At 46.6% G+C, this 22,569-nt stretch overlaps 1 protein-coding gene across 1 annotated transcript; it reads right to left on the bottom strand.

Annotated features, from left to right (window-relative positions):
- Positions 1–14,747: 14,747 nt before the first annotated feature.
- LOC146073457 (olfactory receptor 6B1-like) lies at positions 14,748–19,882 on the bottom strand. Its single transcript, XM_083180637.1, has 2 exons — positions 19,805–19,882; positions 14,748–15,726 (listed from the first exon to the last, which is right to left on the bottom strand). The coding sequence occupies exons 1-2, from the start codon at positions 19,880–19,882 to the stop codon at positions 14,788–14,790; spliced, it is 1,017 nt and encodes a 338-aa protein (XP_083036763.1). The 3' UTR covers positions 14,748–14,787.
- Between the last annotated feature and the right edge of the window lie 2,687 nt (positions 19,883–22,569).

Genomic DNA, 22,569 nt, shown 5'->3' on the forward strand with positions numbered 1-22,569 from the left:
TCCTTCAGTAGTTAGACTTGAATGTACTATACATACAGTAGTTTAGTATTATATAACATGAAGTCGAGTCTCTGGTTCTGCGTTCCTTGTGAAGACAACAGTAAAGACGTGTCACAATCTCTGCTTTCCTGGTAAAGACAACTGATAAGAAGGGTCACTGTCTCTGCATTCCTTGTAGAGAGAGCAGAGTGTCTTACCCACAGCAAGGGGAGACAATGACTGACAATCTACTAGTCTTTTTATAATCATAATGTGAAGACTCCAAGGGCCAGGTTATTCTCTACATACTTCTTGTTTATTCCAAACCAATATAGAATAAATTATTTACAATCTCTAGTGGTTTGCAAATAATAAGAATAATAATAAGAAGAATTTAGGCATGTTTGTGAAAATTAACTCCAGATTCAAATAAATATCTAGTGTTTTATTTAGTAATTCAGAACACAAAATCAGAATAATATTGATAATATTGATGATGATGACGATGATTATGGACAATAGCTGACAATCTAAACATTTGGCAGGCTTGAATACAGCAAATGAAGGAAATCTTGAAGCCACAGCGTCCAAATCAGATTCATGTCCTTGTTTAGTGAGACTCTGACTGACTTCTTAAGCGGTATTCAGTTGTTTGTCACAAGCATTTCAGCTCGCTATCCACGGGAGTAGTGAGCTGAAATGTGTGAATGTGTGGTCAAACATAGCCATAATGAGTGTTATATGTGAAAAAAATAGAACAATTGAATATCGCCCCCCCCCCCCCCCGATTTACTGTCACTTTAGATGAGAGATTCTCTGCAATATAACAATTGAATATCAACCTGTCATGGGCTGTGACTGCAGCAGACACTGTTATTCATGTTCTGTGTGGGTTTCTATGTACTCATTGGATCAGCACTCCAGGTTTTGGCTGATCCACTTTGCCTTGTTTCCATGCATACTTTAGTCTATGGGTGTGGCTGCCTCCTACGCCAATTGGTATATAAGTATGCTATCAGCATTCAGAACCTGCCAGTTATATTCCTGTGATACTCTTAGTACATTCATTATTCCTGGTAATTTCTATGTTCCCAGAGATTCTCAGCATCCTAGCAATCTCCTGTTTGAGATTACTCCAGAGTTCAGGGTATTCCACCCTGTGGGGGAAATTTACCAATATAAAAAAACCTAGTTTTTCGTATTGGTATTTTCCCTACGGTTGCATACGACTGTTTCAGTCATATGCAAAGTCGTGTTCCGGAGGGGAAATTACAAAGCAGTCATATACGACTGCTTTGTAACCCTCCGATGGTGTAACAATTCGTATTAGCGGCACATATATACGGCCGTTAATACGAATGTTTAAAAAAAATAGAAATATAAATAAATAAAAAAAAAAACGGCGTGGGGTCCCCCCCACAGCTGTAACCAGCACCAGGCTGACAGAGCCGGGGCCGGTAATTAAAAATCAGGGAACCCGACAAATAGGGGTTCCCCGATTTTTAACAACCAGCCCCAGGCTCCAGGTCCGGGGCTGGTTCCCAAAATATGGGGGACAAAATGACTAGGGGTCCCCCGTATTTCAAGAACCAGCCCCAGGCAAAACCAGCCAGCAGGGTAATGCCACAGCCGGGGGGAGACTTTTTATACAAGTCCCCCCGGCCAAAGCATTAACCCCCTGACCGGTCAGCCTGGCCAGGGGCCCTGGGGGAGTGGGGACCCCCCCCAATAAAGGGGTCCCCCCCACCAGGACTTAGCTGACCAGGCTGAAGCCTGGTGCTGTCCTCGATGCCCCTGGGCGGTGGGCATCGAGCTGATCTTGGTGTAAAAAAAAGATTTAACTATTGTCTAATACTGGGGCACTATGAGTCCCAGCAAGCCTCCCCCGTATTTTCTTGTCGTATTTGCGTGGGTGTTTCACACCACTTAGCAGCCGTATTATCAATATGGCTGCTTAGTACATCAGGAACCACCATTCTTTTGAATAGTGATTTCTGTCGTATCCTATCGATGGTGTAGACATTCGTATTTGTAAATACAAATACGAATGTTCCATCTTTAGGAATACGAATTGTTGTATTTTCGGGATTGTAAATCCCGAAAATACAAATTCGTAAAAAAACGGTGTATTTCTCCCTACGAATACGCCTTTTTTCTACGAATCCATTTTGGTAAATGTCCCCCTGTGTTTCTAAGACCTCAGTGCAGCATCTGTGTCAGATCTTTCCTTTGTTAGAAAACCATTGCCTCCAGTCTGTCAGATCTTGCCTTTGTCAGAGAACCATTGTATCTGGTCTGTGTCCAGCTTCTGTGAGTACCAGCGGCTTCCCCACACATTGTGGAGGAAGTCACACCCTTTATTTCTATCTGTCATTGGTATTCTCTCAGTGCCAGCTATAGCCATAGCTCTTGTCCTGAGACAGAGTCATGGGGGCGGTTAGGGTGCAGGCATAATCGCATGCCGACTTGTCTAGTGTATGTTTCTTGTTTGATTGTCTCACAGCAGATGCCAGAGGCGTTGGTCTAGCCTGGTGAAGGTGACGCTTAGGCGGTTAGGTTGTAAACCTATCTGCAATACATTGGTTATAGTTTTGTTTTGTTTATTGAGACAGATTTGCATTAGAAACATAGAATGTGACGGCAGATAAGAACCACTTGGCCCATCTAGTCTGCCCCTTTTTTAAACATGTTACCTCAAACCATATTTGATCCTTATTTTTTTGTAAGGATATCAATATGCCTATCCCAAGCATGTTTAAATTGTACTACTGTATTTGCCTCTACCACCTCTGATGGGAGGCTATTCCACTTATCTACTACTCTTTCTGTGAAGTAATTCTTCCTCACATTTCCCCTGAATCTTCCTCCCTCTAGTTTCAGTGCATGTCCTCGTGTTCTGTTGCTCCTCTTCCTGTGAGGAATGTCTCCCACCTGTACCTTCCTCCCTCTAGTGTCAGTGCATGCCCTCGTGTTCTGCTGCTCCTCTTCCCGTGAAGAATGTCTCCCACCTGTACCTTCCTCCCCCTAGTGTCAGTGCATGTCCTCGTGTTCTGCTGATCCTCTTCCTGTGAAGAATGTCTCCCACCTATACCTTCCGCCCTCTAGTGTCAGTGCATGTCCTCGTGTTCTGCTGCTCCTCTTCCTGTGAAGAATGTCTCCCACCTGTACCTTCCTCCCTCTAGTGTCAGTGCATGTCCTCGTGTTCTGCTGCTCCTCTTCCATGTGAAGAATGTCTCCCACCTGTACCTTCCTCCCTCTAGTGTCAGTGCATGTCCTCCTGTTCTGCTGCTCCTCTTCCTGTGACTAATGTCTCCCTCCTGTACCTTCCTCCCCCTAGTGTCAGTGCATGTCCTCGTGTTCTGCTGCTCCTCTTCCTGTGAAGAATGTCTCCCACCTGTACCTTCCTCCCTCTAGTGTCAGTGCATGTCCTCGTGTTCTGCTGCTCCTCTTCCATGTGAAGAATGTCTCCCACCTGTACCTTCCTCCCTCTAGTTTCAGTGCATGTCCACGTGTTCTGTTGCTCCTCTTCCTGTGAGGAATGTCTCCCACCTGTACCTTCCTCCCTCTAGTGTCAGTGCATGTCCTCGTGTTCTGCTGCTCCTCTTCCTGTGACTAATGTCTCCCTCCTGTACCTTCCTCCCCCTTGTGTCAGTGCATGTCCTCGTGTTCTGCTGCTCCTCTTCCTGTGAAGAATGTCTCCCACCTGTACCTTCCTCCCTCTAGTGTCAGTGCATGTCCTCGTGTTCTGCTGCTCCTCTTCATGTGACTAATGTCTCCCACCTGTACCTTCCTCCCTCTAGTGTCAGTGCATGTCCTCGTGTTCTGCTGCTCCTCTTCCATGTGAAGAATGTCTCCCACCTGTACCTTCCTCCCCCTAGTGTCAGTGCATGTCCTCGTGTTCTGCTGCTCCTCTTCCTGTGAAGAATGTCTCCCACCTGAATCTTCCTCCCTCTAGTTTCAGTGCATGTCCTCGTGTTCTGTTGCTCCTCTTCCTGTGAGGAATGTCTCCCACCTTTACCTTCCTCCCTCTAGTGTCAGTGCATGTCCTCGTGTTCTGCTGCTCCTCTTCCATGTGAAGAATGCCTCCCACCTGAATCTTCCTCCCTCTAGTTTCAGTGCATGTCCTCGTGTTCTGCTGCTCCTCTTCCATGTGAAGAATGTCTCCCACCTGTACCTTCCTCCCTCTAGTGTCAGTGCATGTCCTCGTGTTCTGCTGCTCCTCTTCCTGTGACTAATGTCTCCCTCCTGTACCTTCCTCCCCCTAGTGTCAGTGCATGTCCTCGTGTTCTGCTGCTCCTCTTCCTGTGAAGAATGCCTCCCACCTGAATCTTCCTCCCTCTAGTTTCAGTGCATGTCCTCGTGTTCTGTTGCTCCTCTTCCTGTGAGGAATGTCTCCCACCTGTACCTTCCTCCCTCTAGTGTCAGTGCATGTCCTCGTGTTCTGCTGCTCCTCTTCCTGTGAAGAATGTCTCCCACCTGTACCTTCCTCCCCCTAGTGTCAGTGCATGTCCTCGTGTTCTGCTGCTCCTCTTCCTGTGAAGAATGTCTCCCACCTGTACCTTCCTCCCTCTAGTGTCAGTGCATGTCCTCGTGTTCTGATGCTCCTCTTCCTGTGACTAATGTCTCCCTCCTGTACCTTCCTCCCCCTAGTGTCAGTGCATGTCCTCGTGTTCTGCTGCTCCTCTTCCTGTGAAGAATGTCTCCCACCTGTACCTTCCTCCCTCTAGTGTCAGTGCATGTCCTCGTGTTCTGCTGCTCCTCTTCCTGTGACTAATGTCTCCCACCTGTACCTTCCTCCCTCCAGTGTCAGTGCATGTCCTCGTGTTCTGTTGCTCCTATTCCTGTGAAGAATGTCTCCCACCTGTACCTTCCTCCCTCTCGTGTCAGTGCCTGTCCTCGTGTTCTGTTGCTCCTCTTCCTGTGAAGAATGTCTCCCACCTGTACCTTGTTAAAACCCTTGATATATTTGAAAGTTTCTAGTGTGGCCGGAGAGCCCGGCACACGGGGTTAATGGCGGCTACAGCACTGAAGGGGTTAACTCTCCGTGCTTTGCCGTTATTCAGAACAAGGGCACTTGACATGTTTTAAACTGTATGAGTAGCACTGAGCTGGGACTACAGGTCCCATGCTGCAGGGGAATGAAGCCTGTGCAGGGGCACAGGCTTGAAATAATGTATAAAATGTACAATGTATTTAAAAGATATTTTAAATGTATAAATATATGTGAATCACTGAGCTTGGACTGAGGGTCCGCAGCTGCAGTGTTATGTGGTGTCAGAAGCGTCTGCTGAGCACAGGCTCCGTATGATGTATAAAGTGTCATTTAAATGTATTTTAAATGTGAAAATGCACTTTGAAAATGACTTAAGGAAGGAATTCCTGTGATAAGGGGATGAGATGCTAAATTGTCCTTTTGCTAACAGAATGACACTGCACCGCAGGGAGTAGGCTCTGTGTCTGAAGCCCTGTGTAAAAGGTGATGGGTCACTGAATCCAGGCCATCCTGTGTGAGGTGTTGGTAATGCACAGACATTTGTGTTTCTTTATGTAAACATGTCCAGAAGATAAACATCTCCCCTGTTCCAGGAAGTTATGTATTCTAAGGAAATTGGACTCATCCTTTGTAGTATGTAATCTTGGTTCGTTATGCACTGAAAGTAAAATGTCAGATTGAGATGCAAATTGTGAATGTATGGGGGAGGATCTGACCATGCAGTGTGTTTTCTGTCTTTATAAGCAGGGCCTGTGAGCCCAAGTTGTTGTACTTCTGCCTGTATCTGAATGCTGTAACATCTGTATGCTGTATACCTCTGAAAGGAGAAGGGATCTTTTCAGATCCATTGGCAATAAACCATCTTTTGCCCAAGAAGTCTGCTTCATCTGCGACCAACAGAATTAATTGCAATAATTCCGTTCTCCGGCTGTTCTGGGTATAGCATCCAGCGTCTCTGAGTCTCCGCTCTGCCAGCTACCAAAGCAGAGGTCTGGTCCGTGACCAGTGGGGGACCAGTCGACACCAGCAGCGTGTCGACGCAGGTAGTACTCAGGTACCAGCGGTTGGGCCTGAGGAGGTATCCGTGGTTCCAGACGCCACGTAGGAGGAGTCTGGTGGTGGCAGCGATAACCCCGCCCACTGCGTAGTGGGCGGAGTCAGTAACAGGCGGTTACTGACGGTAACAGGGAATCCCCTATTGGCCAGGTCCCGGGAGACCAGGAACCGCAATCTGTGGACCCGAAGGGCGTAGCCAGAGCTAAGGGCAGGCGTCCGGTCACAGAAATTGGTGGCAAGCCGGTGGGATAACCCAGTCGGCTCTTCGGTCACCCGATTGGAGAAGCCGCGTTACTCAGGGAAGAGTAACGGCAGCTAGGAGAACGCGCAAGATGGCGGACTTCAATGGAATGTCGAAGGATGACCTCGAGATCGTGTGTCGGGAGAAGGGTGTGGATATCCCTTCCAAAGCAACTGTAAACGAAATGAGGGCGGCGCTTAAGCGCTTGGAGGAGTCGAGTCGGGAGGAGGTGCAGCACGCTGATGGTGACCGTGTCCAGGAGGACAGCCACACAGAGGACCTTCATCTGGACCCGGTGAGACTCACAAGCCCCGCCCCCTCTAGCAGCAGCCATGTTTCCCAACACTCCCTAGCAGGGCCAGGATCCGTGTGTCCCAGGGTGGGCGGCACGGATAGCCTAGCGGATCGGCTAGCGGAACTAGGAGAAAGGGCAACGGAACAAGAACGCCTGCTCATCATTCGGATGTGGCATGCGGAGCGGGCACCACAGGCTGTGGTACCCCGGGCGCCGTTGTCCGCTGCTACCCCCCGAGCGGGACGGATTCAGTTTGCCAAGTTTGCCGACAGCGATGGGGACATTGATGGACATTTGCAAGTTTTTGAGAGGACTTGTAAACTACATGATTTGCCCAAACAGGAGTGGGTAAGACACCTTGTGCCCACCCTGCATGGAGAGGCCTTGGAGGCCTATCGAGGAGTGGCCAATGAGGACTGTGGGGACTATGATGTTGTCGCCAAGGCCCTCCTCCAACGATTTTTTGTAACTCCTGAGTCCTACAGGAAAAAGTTTCGGGACTTGCCAAAGAATCCGGGCAGCACCCACGAGCAGTTTGCCACCCAGCTGCGGCAGTACTTGGTGAAGTGGGTGCAGGAATCAAAGGCCACAACCTGGGACACCCTGATTGATGTGATCTGCAGGGAGCAGTTCTACCGCAGGTGTGCTCAGGAAGTGAAGGAGTGGGTGCTAGATCGGGAGCCACCCAGTGTAAAGATGGCTGCCCAGCTAGCGGACAAGTATGTGGCAATTCGGTCACAGGGGCTGAAACGCCCAAGTAGCAGCCCACTACAAAGGACTGTACCACCAGAGGGACACCCCTCTTCAGCTCATCGCCCCCCAAAGCAAGCATCTTCCAACCCGGGTGCTCTTGGCAAGCAATCGCCCCGCAGCGTCCCTGCGAGTAATCAGGGATCATCGGAGCCCCACCTGGTCAAGAAGTGCTACAGCTGTGGGAAAATCGGACATCTGAGGATGAACTGTCCCACACTGCCGGCACCCCAGATTCGCGCTACAATTCCGAATGCTGGATCCCGGCTTGCTTGCTTGACCCGTGGAGATGAGCCCACAGAGACTGTACCCCCTCCAGTCAGTCCGATGGAGTGTGGTGAGAAGCAGGCAGACTCTGCTGATAGAGTCACCTGCATGGCCAAGCAGCCTCTACAGAATATGTGGCGGCACCTGCAGGCGGTCCAAGTGGGGCCCCTGCAGGGGGAAGGCCTGAGAGACTCTGGGGCCTCAATCACTGTGGTGAGCCCCAGACTGATTGATCCTGCTGCAGTATTGCAGGGTCGCACTGCCAAAGTTACAATGGCAGATGGAGCGGAGCGAGAGGTGCCCATGGCCAGAGTCTACCTGGATTGGGGGGCTGGACCAGAGTTGCGAGATGTTGCCGTCATGGATGGCCTCCCAACAGATGTAGTCCTGGGGAATGATCTTGGGGGTGGAATCGTTACTACATTTGCTAACGCCATCACCTGGAGTCAAGCTGCCAGACTACAGTCCTTACCATCGACACCAGCACAGCCCAGCCCAGAGGAAAAGACCACAGCGGCCAGACAACCACCAGCACAGTCAACCACAGCATCAACCAGCCCAGAGGAAAAGACTACAGCGGCTAGATCAGTGCATCTCCCCAGCATACCTTTTGCCTCTGGTGTGCCTACGTCCCCTAGCAACGCAGAGGATGTGTGTGCCAGCTTGTTGTATCCTGTGAGGGTGCCCAGCGATGCTCCTGTTCCTAGTGGTTTGCCAACTCCAGCGGTGAGTATGAGTGACCACACTGACCTTTACAAGACTGACCCAAACCAGAATGACCCTAGACATCCCAACCTAGATACCCCTGTAGAGTGTCCCCCTTTAGGAGAAAGTGAGGGGCACTGGCAGGGGGTTCAGGAGGCTCCGCTGTCTGACCCATCCCTGACAGGCATACGGTGCCAAGCTCGCAGCGACCTTGATGGGGTAGGGGTAGGGAGTGTGCCGGGGCAGGAAGGGTTCAGGCCCAGGGTAGTCAGGAAGGTAGAAGGGGATACACCAGAGAGAGTGGGTTCCCCAGAACGTAGGTCCTTTGAGGAGGACAGGAGGGCAGGTCTGACGGTTGTTGCAGACGGGTGCCCGGGAGAAGTGACAGAGGTGCAGTGCCTAGAGGATAGTGTGGGAGGAGACAGGGGTAGGCCCATACCAGGGAAGGTAGAGGCGACCAGAGGCTGTCCCCGGCCCACAACCCCCAGACAGGTACTGACCTTAGAAACTGTAAGGCCCTACAGACCAGTTGTCCCTGACTCTAGTTTGGTAGTGACGTCCCTTACAGTAGTGACTAGGAAGGGTCTTCCCAAGACAGTGGACTGTACACCTGCTTGTGAGTTGGCATTCCAGTCGCTGAAGGAGGCTCTGGTACCAGCTCCAGTGCTGATGATGCATATTTATTACCAGGACATTGTGGTACGGACTATTGCGTCACTGCACGGACTGGGAGCAGTACTGAGCCAGGAGGAGCCATGTGGGCAGGAGCACCCTGTGGCTTGTGTGAGCAGAATACTGCTATGGTGGGAGGTGGGGTATGCCACAATTTGGACACACTGGGTGGCAATTGTGTATGCAGCAGACCAGCTTTGGCACAGATGGTGCCACTGGCACCCCACTGGGGTGAAGGAACACCCACCTGATGAAGGTTTGCCCCCTTCATTGGGGGAAACAGACAGACTGTTGTTGTGGGGCCTTGGACTTGGACACTGTGGTGACTGTGTGGACTTTCAGCACCAACCGGATATGGCCCACTGCAGTCTGGAGGAACTGTCTAGGCTGGGGGCCCACACCCCCAGGCACTCCCAGTAACCCCCAAATGGGCTGCGGGACCAGGAGCCAAGTCGTTGGGACATGGCCCTCTGGTTTCCCGCTTGAAGGGGGGGGAAGAAGTGTGGCCGGAGAGCCCGGCACACGGGGTTAATGGCGGCTACAGCACTGAAGGGGTTAACTCTCCGTGCTTTGCCGTTATTCAGAACAAGGGCACTTGACATGTTTTAAACTGTATGAGTAGCACTGAGCTGGGACTACAGGTCCCATGCTGCAGGGGAATGAAGCCTGTGCAGGGGCACAGGCTTGAAATAATGTATAAAATGTACAATGTATTTAAAAGATATTTTAAATGTATAAATATATGTGAATCACTGAGCTTGGACTGAGGGTCCGCAGCTGCAGTGTTATGTGGTGTCAGAAGCGTCTGCTGAGCACAGGCTCCGTATGATGTATAAAGTGTCATTTAAATGTATTTTAAATGTGAAAATGCACTTTGAAAATGACTTAAGGAAGGAATTCCTGTGATAAGGGGATGAGATGCTAAATTGTCCTTTTGCTAACAGAATGACACTGCACCGCAGGGAGTAGGCTCTGTGTCTGAAGCCCTGTGTAAAAGGTGATGGGTCACTGAATCCAGGCCATCCTGTGTGAGGTGTTGGTAATGCACAGACATTTGTGTTTCTTTATGTAAACATGTCCAGAAGATAAACATCTCCCCTGTTCCAGGAAGTTATGTATTCTAAGGAAATTGGACTCATCCTTTGTAGTATGTAATCTTGGTTCGTTATGCACTGAAAGTAAAATGTCAGATTGAGATGCAAATTGTGAATGTATGGGGGAGGATCTGACCATGCAGTGTGTTTTCTGTCTTTATAAGCAGGGCCTGTGAGCCCAAGTTGTTGTACTTCTGCCTGTATCTGAATGCTGTAACATCTGTATGCTGTATACCTCTGAAAGGAGAAGGGATCTTTTCAGATCCATTGGCAATAAACCATCTTTTGCCCAAGAAGTCTGCTTCATCTGCGACCAACAGAATTAATTGCAATAATTCCGTTCTCCGGCTGTTCTGGGTATAGCATCCAGCGTCTCTGAGTCTCCGCTCTGCCAGCTACCAAAGCAGAGGTCTGGTCCGTGACCAGTGGGGGACCAGTCGACACCAGCAGCGTGTCGACGCAGGTAGTACTCAGGTACCAGCGGTTGGGCCTGAGGAGGTATCCGTGGTTCCAGACGCCACGTAGGAGGAGTCTGGTGGTGGCAGCGATAACCCCGCCCACTGCGTAGTGGGCGGAGTCAGTAACAGGCGGTTACTGACGGTAACAGGGAATCCCCTATTGGCCAGGTCCCGGGAGACCAGGAACCGCAATCTGTGGACCCGAAGGGCGTAGCCAGAGCTAAGGGCAGGCGTCCGGTCACATCCCCCCTTTCCCTTCTCTGCTCTAAAGTATACATATTAAGATCTTTTAGTCTTTCCTGGTACATTTTGTGATGTAGGCCATGCACCATTTTAGTTGCTCTTCTTTGTACAGTCTCTAATGTATTTATATCCTTCTGGAGATATGGCCTCCAGAACTGAACACAATACACTAGGTGACGTCGTACCAATGACCTATACAGTGACATTATTACTTCTTTCTTTCTACTGCTGATACCTCTCCCTATGCAACCAAGCATCTGACTTGCCTTATTCATTGCTTTGTTACATTGCCTACCTGCTTTTAAGTCCCCTGAAATAGTGACACCTAGATCCCTCTCTTCCTCAGTAGTTTCCATTATAGTGCCATTTATACTATATTTAGTCTTTGGATTTCTGAGACCCAAGTGCATGATTTTGCATTTTTTGGCATTAAACTGTAGTTGCCATTCTCTTGACCATTTCTCTGATCTACCTAGATCCTCAATTATTTGTTTTACCCCTCCTGGTGTGTCTACCCTGTTGCATACCTTTGTGTCATCTGCAAAAAGGCACATTTTACCCTCAATTCCATTTGCAATATCACCAATAAAGATATAAAAAAGCACCGGTCCAAGTACAGATCCCTGGGGTACTCCACTTGTAACCTTTCCCTCCTTTGACTGTACTCCGTTTACTACAACTCTCTGTTTTCTGTCCTGCAACCACGCTCTTATCCATTCAACTCCAAATCCAATCCCAAGCTTTCAAGTTTATTTAACAGTCGGCGATGCATTGTAGCGGTAAAGGCCACAAATCCTGTATTCAGCTCCTGTTTGCAAGGTGGTATACTGTAATTTATGATCATGTGCAGAGCCTAGTTATCTTTTGTTATTTACTCAGTTTATCCTCTTACTATTACCCTGACTCAGTTGGGATTGTGTCACCGCGAAAGACCAGGTGGCATCTGAGTACAGGGTGGAGCTAGTCTGCCCTGGAAAGGCGGCTATTAGTGGCGAAGTCTACGACCAGTGCAAGTGCCAGCCGACTCAGTGTATAGTGAGAGAGTCAGGGTCAGGTGCTGCTGTGGCTACAACACCTTGGCTACAGAATCACAAATCAGGCTCTAATCAACATCTTACAGACCTTCCAGTCACAGCAAGGGTTAACCCCAAATTCACCCCAGATTTTCATAACATTATAACTGGCCATAAAACAGAGGGGTTGCTGGAAAAAGTCTTGCCTTGTGTAATACTCGCGTTTTATTCCTCACCACCATCTATAAAAGGATCTATTTAGTGTCACTGACCACAAGGTAGCACAAACACTATGCCAGCTGCTGCCTGGCCCTGCACGACGGCCCTGCACCCGGCAACCCAGCGTGTCAGTAGCCAGCGCCAGAAGCTTCAGTAGAAAAGCAGGGGGGGTGAGGAGGAGGCACGGCAGAGGAGAGGGAGCCGGGCAGCACTGAAGCTGGCTGAGTTCAGCGATTAACTCAGCCGCCCTGCCCAGCTCTAAAGAGTGGTTTCTGGGCTTGCCAGTCTGGGCACTGAGGCACAGCCCGGTCAACTCTCAGGATTACCACTGAAGCCGTTAAACCTGCAATTTTTTTTGTCTAGTCCAGTTCAGGTTTATTTCTGCATTAAGTCTATTTGTCCAGCATATTTTTCTGTCTGGCTCTGTATTAACTATGTAATTGTCTGTGTAATAATGCAAACCTTATTTTGGTCTGTGTCTGCCCTAAACACTGCCTTAAGGGCATTTATGCCAGAGCGGCTGGAGGTGTTTCAGCAAGCTTTGCTAGAACTGCATGAAATCCTGGCCAAAATTGTTACCATCTTGCCAGAGTTCAGTAAGACAGCTTCTCTTTCAAAAGAGAGCATAGCTTATGATATGGCAACCAAGGAGTCCACTTATTTGGTGAATGAGAGAAGGATTAGAAGTTTCCTGTGCCCTAGGATCTCAGAGGAGGAGCACCAGCACCGCAGAGACTTCGGTCTGTGCCTGTATTGTGGGGGTTCCAGTCATTTTATAAGGGACAATGAGTTACGTTGTCATAGAAATGCTGACAAGTCCCATGTTCCGAGTTTTGCCGAGTAATGCCTCAGATTCGGTTGCAGATAAATTTACCATAGAACCTACCCCCAGAAAGACTATCCCCCTACTCAGCACCACAACTTGGTGGTCCAGAACAATGACCCCAGATTTAAAAAAGTTTCAGCGTCCATCTTGCTTGGCCGCCCTGATGGCTAAATGCCCCCCATTGTTAATGCCACCCCACTATCAACGCCAACCCAAAGTGTGGCGAGCGCAGCGAGCCCACGAGGTGCGGCGGGACGCTTCCTCCGACCTTTTCATACCCCCACTATCCACGTCGGCGTGGAGTTGATTTAATACAGTGTGGCGAGCGCAGCAAGCCACCAAGTTCAAAGCATGGCGAGCGGACGCGAATTACATGTGAAGTAATATGCGCTTGCCACGCTTTGGGCTTGGTGGCTCGCTGCGCTCGCCACACTATATAATATCAATTCCACACTGACGTGGATAGTGGGGGTATGAAAAGGTCGGAGGACGCGTACTGCCGCCCATTGCGGACACGCTGCGCTCACCACGCTTCAGGTTGGCGTTGATATTGGGGTGGAGTTAACAATGGGGGCATTTAGCCATCAGGGTGGGTATACAATTAAAAATGGGGTCTGGGGGGCCATTTCACATATGAAAGAGGCATCTGGGTACCTGTACATATTAAAATCGTGTTGCATCACATGCAATTCAATAGCATACAATGCGACGCAATTTTCTCTTCAAGGGAATTTCAAGGGAAATTGCGTCAAATCACGTTGCATCGCATGCTTAAGGTAGTGGCATACAATTTCAACATCGGGCGCCCAGATAATACACAAGTACCGAATTGGTAATATACCGGTTAATACTGGCAATGTGAAAGTGGTTTAACTTGCTCAGACCCGTTTTAAGAAATGTTTCAAATATTGTGGCTATGTACTCTAGGTTTTGAGATATGAAAGCCGTATATATGAGTATGGGGTGATACAGCATGGGGTGATCTGTAAACTTACTGTCAGTAATGCTGCAGGCAGGCTGATGGAGCTGTAGCTCCAGGTCCACACTACAAAATTGGCCCAGAGCACCTGCAGAGCTTTGCGCTGCTGTAGCTGTAGAAAGGGAAAGAAAATCCTTGTACTGCAGCCTGCAGTGTCCTCACCCCGCCCCCTCCAGACTAAAAGACACCCTGACCCAACCTTTGCTGCAGCACTGCCCGGCACTTCTGGCAGGGTGCAGAAGGAGGTACACAGCCTTTGCTAGGAGACGAAGCGACATTGGGGTGGACCTTGAATTAAGGTGAAGAATCTGGGAACTATTATATTGAATGTATGCATGATTGCTTTGTACACAAGATCCAGCGGATAAACCTCGTAATTACGGATACAGTACATTTATGCAGAACTCACAGTGACACCCTTAACGGCATATAGTGTGGCCTACAGTGATCAATGTTCTATATTTGTAACAGTGGACAATAGCACCAATTGTCTCATATCTGGGACAACGCGCTCTCCCTAACCTCGCTGAATTTGCTACATCAATATCAGACGTGCAGGTATACTGTGCGTGTATAATAATTGTCAAGCACATTAGCAAGTATTCTGGGGTGAATTGTAAGGGCTGAAATGATATTGTTGTGTACTAAGAGGCACTGATATGGTTATGATAACCTTGTCTCTGTATTTTGCAAGAGAACTTTAACAATATGCTCCAGATAAGAATAGAAACTTGAGAACTCCATGTAACAAGGAAGCTTCCACTAACTTAGGGTAATTAGGCAGTAACTGTTATAAAGGACAATTTAGAATTTCAGTTATTTTCCTTTCATTATTCACACATCTATCTTTTTAATATTTCACTACGTCAAGGAAGTCAGGTCTCTTCTTAATATGAGACTTTTTTTTATTATAATAACAATAAAAGTTATTTTTTATTACAAATTATTATTTGGTCCTCAGTGCACCTGTAAAGATACTTATTTTCTTTGTGGTGTTTTACTGTAAATTAACTCTATGAAAATGATTGATGGATTTTTCAAATGCATTATGTATTTCCTTATTTCTGAAGCTATATATAAAAGGGTTAATCAATGGTGTGATCACAATGTACAGCAGAGATAGGAGTTTACTTAAGGTGTGTGAATTTGCATTCCTGGGAACTGAATAAGTACTTGTTAGAGATCCATAAAATATAGAGACAACAACCAAGTGGGAGCTGCAGGTGGAGAAGGCCTTATGTCTTCCAGTAATGGATGAGATTTGTAAGATGGTGGAAACAATATAGACATAAGAAACAATAATTATAAAGAAAGGGATGATTATTACTGGAATGGTAAGCAATTTCGATTCAATTTCAACTACATAAGTATCTGTGCAGGAAAGTTCCAGCAAGGGGTCATAATCACAGAAGAAATGGTCAATCACATTTGGTCCACAAAATGATAATGTACATATTTCTATATACTGATATAGCAGTAATGAATAACTTACAACCCAGCACATGAGAATTAATTTAAAGCTAAAGATGTGGTTCATTATAGCATTATAATGCAGCGGGTCACATATGGCCAAATAGCGGTCATAGGACATCACTGTCAGATGGAGACACTCCGAGCTTTCTGTGGAACAAAATAATAAATTTTGAGTGATACAGCCAGGAAGAGAAATGAGGCCTCCATCTTTGAGGATGACAGAAAGCATATTTGGGACAATATCTGTGGACACCAACATGTCACAAACAGACAGCTGAGTAAGGAAGATGTACATAGGCGAATGGAGAGTCTTGCTGTGCACCACCAGTGAGATGAGCAGAAGGTTCCCAAATATGGTCACCCAATAAATCACAAGGATCAGAGAGAAAGCTAAAATCTTATGTTGCTTGAATCTTGGAAATCCGATCAGCAATATTTGTATGATATCCGTTACATTCGTCACCTTGAAGATATAAAAAGAGCAGCATTAGTTTCTTAGATGAACATAAAAACAAACAAAACAAAGCACATTTATGCAAGTCCAGTTAGTTTGTTTTGTGAAGATGAAGAGAATTCTAGAAACATGAAGCAGCATATGCACAATTTCAGAGATTGGAGTGGGTGGAAGTATTCAGTAGGCAAGAGATGACATGCACTTGTAGAGTGAATTATTTGGGAAGATGAGTAAAGGGAGATAAGGTTAAAGATGGACTTTATGGGTGTGCATGAGAAATTTGAATCTGAAGACGAAGGGCTTGTAAAAGAAACATCAAACATTGGAGGGGAAGATGAGCCAATCAGCATCAATAAGGATAGATTGGAGTAGTGGAGAAAGCCAGATGTCATGAAGGCCATATAGGAGAGGTTACTTTAATCCAATCTGGAGATATCCAGTGATTTTATGGAAGTTTTAGATAAATATGGAGTCAATTTGGGATATCAAAAGGGAGTTGAGGTCCGGCGTGGGCAGGAGAGGTACAGTAGCTGACAGTGACAAAGAGATGAAGTGCATTTGAAGACTTGTAATCAGATGTCATGCCTTGCCATGCTTTGTAAATGATTCCCCTTTAAAACGACATCCTAGTTCGGCCTGCGTCTCGCATGACCACTGAACTCGGGCGGCATTACATCCGGCAATTGAAGGAGATGAGGTTCTAGAAATATTACAGTAAAGACGGAAATGGCAGCATTGTAGGAGTAGAGCACAAGTATGAAATGCAGGAAGTCTGCCTTAGTGCGTGGTTTCCTCCACTGTTATTGTCGGGAAAAGGCAACCGGAATTTCCATAATTCTGAATATGACATTAATTTGTTTGTTGGACAGAGCACTTTACAGAGCCGTCGGACTCCAATGAGCTCTCCACTTGGGGTGTTTCTTGCAATCCTGGTGCCCAAGACAAGCCAGAGTCACCCCAGAGTCAGTGATATATCCCCAGGTTGTAGTACTGGATCATACTGTCATAGACAAAGGCTATGGTTCTGATCTTCCCACTGCAGGACAATCCGAAATAGAAGCACTGTAGGATGAGAGCATACATTTGAAGTGGAGAATGTCTGCCTTAGTGCATGGTTTCCTCCACTGTTATTGTCATGAAAAAGGCAACAAAACATTCTATCATTTTGAATATGGCAGTATAGTTGAAATAGTTGGTTTATTGACATTAATTTGACAGCTGTACAGAGCACTGTGCAGAGCAATCATGCTCCAATAAACTTTTGACTTGGAATGTTTTTTGCAAACTGGGCACCCAAGACAAGCCAGAGTCACATCGGAATCAGTGATGGACCCCTCATGTTGTAGTCCTAGCTCAGACCTCCATGTACACAGACCCACTAAGTGGTTGCCATTATGAGCCTGGTGGTTTTGATCTCTACACTTCAGAACAATCACCCAGCAGCTGAATTGCTCATATTATTATCATCATCATCCTCATCATCATCACCATCATCATTATCAAGCTTTATGTGTAAAAGAGTTAGCATCAATTGATTTTTGCATTGCGAGATTCTCTTAACCGTTCACACATTACACATTACCTATCCTCACAGCATTACACATTACCTATCCTCACACATTACACATTACCTATCCTCACAGCATTACACAGTACCTATCCTCACACATTACACATTACATATCCTCACACATTACACATTACCAATCCTCATAGCATTAATTTCAAATTAGCAGACATTGGTTTTGGTTTGCAAGTAATTGCAGCTAGCATACTGCTTGGCCACCGATTTCAGGCAGCATTTCAACTGGCCCAATGTTTTTGAAATATTACTGTTTAGAGACGGAAAGGGCGGCACGGTAGTCCGAGAGCACACATTTGATAAGGAGGATTTCTGCCTTAGGGTGTGGTTCCCTACGCTGTCATTTTGCAGATTTCTGGTGATTTTGGAATGCATGAATTAAGGTGTTGATTTGCAAGGGTGGTGGCTGAAGTCAAGAGCAGAAGTCAAGAAGAAATTGAAGAAATTGTGTAGAGACGTGGCTTGTTCAGAGCAAGAGAGAAAGAGAAAGTAAAATAGAGAAGTGAGGTGAACAATAAGGAAACAATGTAACGAGATGGTGGCTAGAAGTGGAGAATCAGAGTTGTAAGTAAAAAGAAAAGATTATAATCAGAGAATTGTCGTGGGCAGATGGAGTAATCTATCTATCTATCTATCTATCTATCTATCTATCTATCTATGTATGTATTGGTCAATGAGTTAAGCCATCAAACTATAGATTTATAATTTTTTGTATAGGCTTAATATTTTATTTATTAGGTGTTTAACATGGTAGATAACTTTATTAATTCATGTACATACAGATGTAGCGGGATTCATCTTTGCAGGTGATGGCGATGACGTCGCCATCCCCTGCCCCGCCGCCATCTGTATGCCGGAAGGGGACGCGCGCGCACGAGGTGCGCGCGTCCCCTTCTGACGGTGCTGCCCTCGGTTGCCCGGTGCCCACACCGGGCGACCGCACCCACCCACAGTGGCCAGAGGTCCCCCCCAGCCCCCTCGAGCTGGAGGCGGACAGTATTGCCTCCGCCTCGCCGCCCCGCCGCCGGATACTGAGATGCGCGTGCGTGGGGGACGCCAGCAACAATAAGGCCCGATACATCTGTAACAGTAAAAAAACAATGGAATGATTTGCACATTGTCACTGCTAATACTGTACATATGCAAATGGGGGCAGGCCCTCTGTTCACATTTGCTATGGTGTTGTGATTGGTATTGCTATTATGTTTTCTGAGCTTTGAAAGTATTTTTATACATCAAGATTTGCAGAAATAATCGAAGGCAGTAGATTCCAATCAATGTTCTCTGCAAACATTATAATTATATATCAGGATCCACAGTCAGAAAACTTGTTGATCATGGGGAGATTTAATTGAACACACTTTAATTCTCACCTACTCTTACAACTGAACTAGTTTTGGAACTGCAATATAAAGCCCCGTACACACGGGGGAGATATATTGCTCAGCCATATATTGCTAGCAATATATGGCTGAGCAATATATTGCTCTGTGTCTCCTGTTCATCAGCAACCAGAGATGGTCGCTGATGAAAGGGAACCTCTGCCGGCGGTGCCACAGAGGTAATCAGCTGGTCGCAGGAGCAAGCTCCTGGGACCAGCGATTAGAATGGGGCTGAAAATGGGAGCGCGCACCCGGCGATTTATCGCCGGGGCACACTCCCATCACTGGCAATATGGTCGCCAATATTGTCAATACTGGCAATATTGTCTTTGTAATATGCAGGGCTTCTTTAATTATTGTTAAATAGTAATTAGAAAAACAAATTGTATTCCTAATTAATATATGATGGGCAGAAATCATGCAATGATCAAATTGTTACTGTAATTCCAGATTAATTTGCTATTTTCAGCATAAAAAAAAAGAAATAGAACATTACATTATTCTACACAATGCCATGCAAAATCATTTAATTTTGAACATATTAGTTTATATATATATATATATATATATATATATATATATATATATATATAGAGAGAGAGAGAGAGAGAGAGAGAGAGAGAGAGAGAGAGAGAGAGAGAGAGAGAGAGGGGAAACATCCTGCATTCTCTTGCAGTGTCACAGTACGTCCGGTGCTCCCAATTCTCAAGCTGGAAAACATATACGTTTTTGGTGCAGGGGTCACTCGTGACTTGAAGCAATTTCACAATAGCGGCATAAATGAGAATTCAAAGCTGAGTATTGGATATCAAAATCCCATACTCAGCTTTGAGTCTTCATTTATGCAGCTATTGTGAAATTGCTCCAAGTCACGAGTGCCCCCTGCACCAAAAACGTTAAAAGAAATACATCCTGGGTTTGTGTAAACAAAAGTGTTAGGAAATGAATGCCAGGTAGCTAAATAATACTGTATATGGGTTTTCCTATTACTGGTGTGTGTATACGCTACACTTTTGTGCAAAATATAATGTAAAAAAACTTAAAATTCTGGGTTATGTCCAAAATTTCCCCAGGTATCCAATTGTATTATCAGTGTTATCAATGTTCCTTCTCAGTCACTTACCTCTGCAAACACATGATTGAGTGCAGTATGTCCTGTAATATTTGTCTCCCCATTATGATACTGTGATGTGTCACCCATTCCTTCAGTAGTTAGACGTGAATGTACTATACATACAGGAGTTTAGTATTATATAACATGAAGTCGAGTCTCTGGTTCTGCGTTCCTTGTGAAGACAACAGAAAAGACGTGTCACAATCTCTGCTTTCCTGGTAAAGACAACTGATAAGAAGGGTCACTGTCTCTGCATTCCTTGTAGAGAGAGCATAGTGTCTTACCCACAGCAAGGGGAGACAATGACTGACAATCTACTAGTCTTTTTATAATCATAATGTGAAGACTCCAAGGGCTAGTTTATTCTCTACATACTTCTTGTTTATTCCAAACCAATATAGAATAAATTATTTACAATCTCTAGTGGTTTGCAAAATAATAATAAGAATAAGAATAAGAATTTAGGCACGTTTGTGAAAATTAACTCCAGATTCAAATACATATCTAGTGGTTTATTTAGTAATTCACAACACAATATCAGAATATTATTGATACTATTGATGATGATGACAATGATTATGGCCAATAGCTGACAATCTAAACATTGGGCAGGCTTGACTACAGCAAATGAAGGAAATCTTGAAGCCACAGCGTCCAAATCAGATTCATGTCATTTTTTAGTGAGACTCTGACTGACTTCTTAAGCGGTATTCAGTTGTTTGTCACAAGCATTTCAGCTCGCTATCCACGAGAGTAGTGAGCTGAAATGTGTGAATGTGTGGTCAAACATAGCCATAATGAGTGTTATATGTGAAAAAAATAGAACGATTGAATATCGCTCCACGATTTCCTGTCACTTTAGATGAGAGATTCTCTGTAATATAACAATTGAATACCAACCTGTCATGGGCTGTGACTGCAGCAGACACTGTTATTCATGTTCTGTGTGGGTTTCTATGTACTCATTGGATCAGCACTCCAGGTCTTGGCTGATCCACTTTGCCTTGTTTCCATGCATACTTTAGTCTATGGGTGTGGCTGCCTCATACGCCAATTGGTATATAAGTATGCTCTCAGCATTCAGAACCTGCCAGTTATATTCCTGTGATACTCTTAGTATATTCATTATTCCTGGTGATTTCTATGTACCCAGAGATTCTTTTTTTTTTTTTTTTTTTTTTCAGAGATTCTTAGCGTCCTAGCAATCTCCTGTCTGAGATTACTCCAGAGTTCAGGGTATTCCAGCCTGTGTTTCTAAGACCTCAGTGCAGCATCTGTGTCAGATCTTTCCTTTGTCAGAGAACCATTGCCTCCAGTCTGTCAGATCTTGCCTTTGTCAGAGAACCATTGTATCTGGTCTGTGTCCAGCTACAGATGGAGCTGGACTTATCTATCCAGGGGATGGCGATGGCGACGCCAGCCACCATCCCCTGCCCCGCGCCATCTGTATGCCGAAAGGGGACGCGCGCGCATGAGGTGCGCACGCGTCCCCTTCCGACGGTGCTGCCGGCGGTCACCTGGTGTCTACTCCGGGTCCCCGCACCCCCCGCAGCCCCCTGAAGCCCCCACTGCCCACTGAAGCGGGAGGCGGACAGGATTGCGTCCGCCCCGCCGCCCCGTCGCCTGGATACTGAGACGCGCGTGCGTGGGGGACGCACGCGCGTCTCAGTCAGATGGAGCGCCGTGTTGCTGGCGGATCGCCAGCAACATGCTGCTGGCGATTCGCCAGCAACAATAAGACCCGCTCCATCTGTACTGTGAGTACCAGCTGCTTCCCCACACAGTGTGGAGGAAGTCGCACCCTTCATTTCTATCTGTCATTTGTATTCTCTCAGTGCCAGCTGGAGCCATAGCTCTTGTCCTGAGACAGAGTCATGGAGGCGGTTAGGGTGCAGGCATAATTGCATGCCGACTTGTCTAGTGTATGTTGTAAACCTATCTGCAATACATTGGTTATAGTTTTGTTTTGTTTATTGAGACAGATTTGCATTGTAGCGGTAAAGGCCACAAATCCTGATTTCAGCTCCTGTTTGCAAGGTGGTATACTGTAATTTATGATCATGTGCAGAGCCTAGTTATCTTTCGTTATTTGCTCAGTTTATCCTCTTACTAGCACAAACACTATGCCAGCTGTTGCCTGGCCCTGCACAACGGCCCTGCACCCGGCAACCCAGCGTGTCAGTAGCCAGCGCCAGAAGCTTCAGTAGAAAAGCTGGGGGGGGGGGGGGTGAGGAGGAGGCACGGCAGAGGAGAGGGTGCCGGGCAGCAATGAAGCTGGCTGAGTTCAGCGATTAACTCAGCAGCCCTGCCCGGCTCTAAAGAGTGGTAATACTGAGAATTTTCTGGGCTTGCCAGTCTGGGCACTGAGGCACAGCCCGGTCAACTCTCAGGATTACCACTGAAGCTGTTAAACCTGCAATTTTTTTTGTCTTGTCCAATTCAGGTTTATTTCTGCATTAAGGGCCTTATTCTGGTCGATGCGTACTTTCCCGAATTCTTTCATATGGCGTTTTTTAGCCGTCTGCGCATGCGTGGGCAACGCTATGCGCATGTGCCACGCATGGTCTCCGTACTTGTTCGCACTAATACCGTACAGAAATGTGCACCGCACTCACTCGTAAAATATGGGCGTATTATGGGCGTCATTCGGAATTACACAGGGGCGTAGTTTCAAAGTGGGCTAAACTGGGCGTAAACATGGGCGTACACTAGGGAGTGCAATAATTATGGTAGGCGTGCATTCGGACAGCACACCGAATGCACACGAACCAAAA

Source organism: Crinia signifera, chromosome 4 (assembly GCF_055691185.1).
Source record: "Crinia signifera chromosome 4, ASM5569118v1, whole genome shotgun sequence".
In the NCBI taxonomy this organism is placed as follows: Eukaryota; Metazoa; Chordata; class Amphibia; order Anura; family Myobatrachidae; genus Crinia; species Crinia signifera.

What these genes read in the sequence shown, in the direction of transcription:
- LOC146073457 (XM_083180637.1), bottom strand. Translation starts at nt 19,882, where the DNA reads ATGGGTGACACATCACAGTATCATAATGGGGAGACAAATATTACAGGA. An exon ending in TCAATCATGTGTTTGCAGAG is followed by an intron (nt 15,727 to 19,804) that starts GTAAGTGACTGA and finishes TATATCTTCAAG; the next exon opens with GTGACGAATGTAACGGATAT.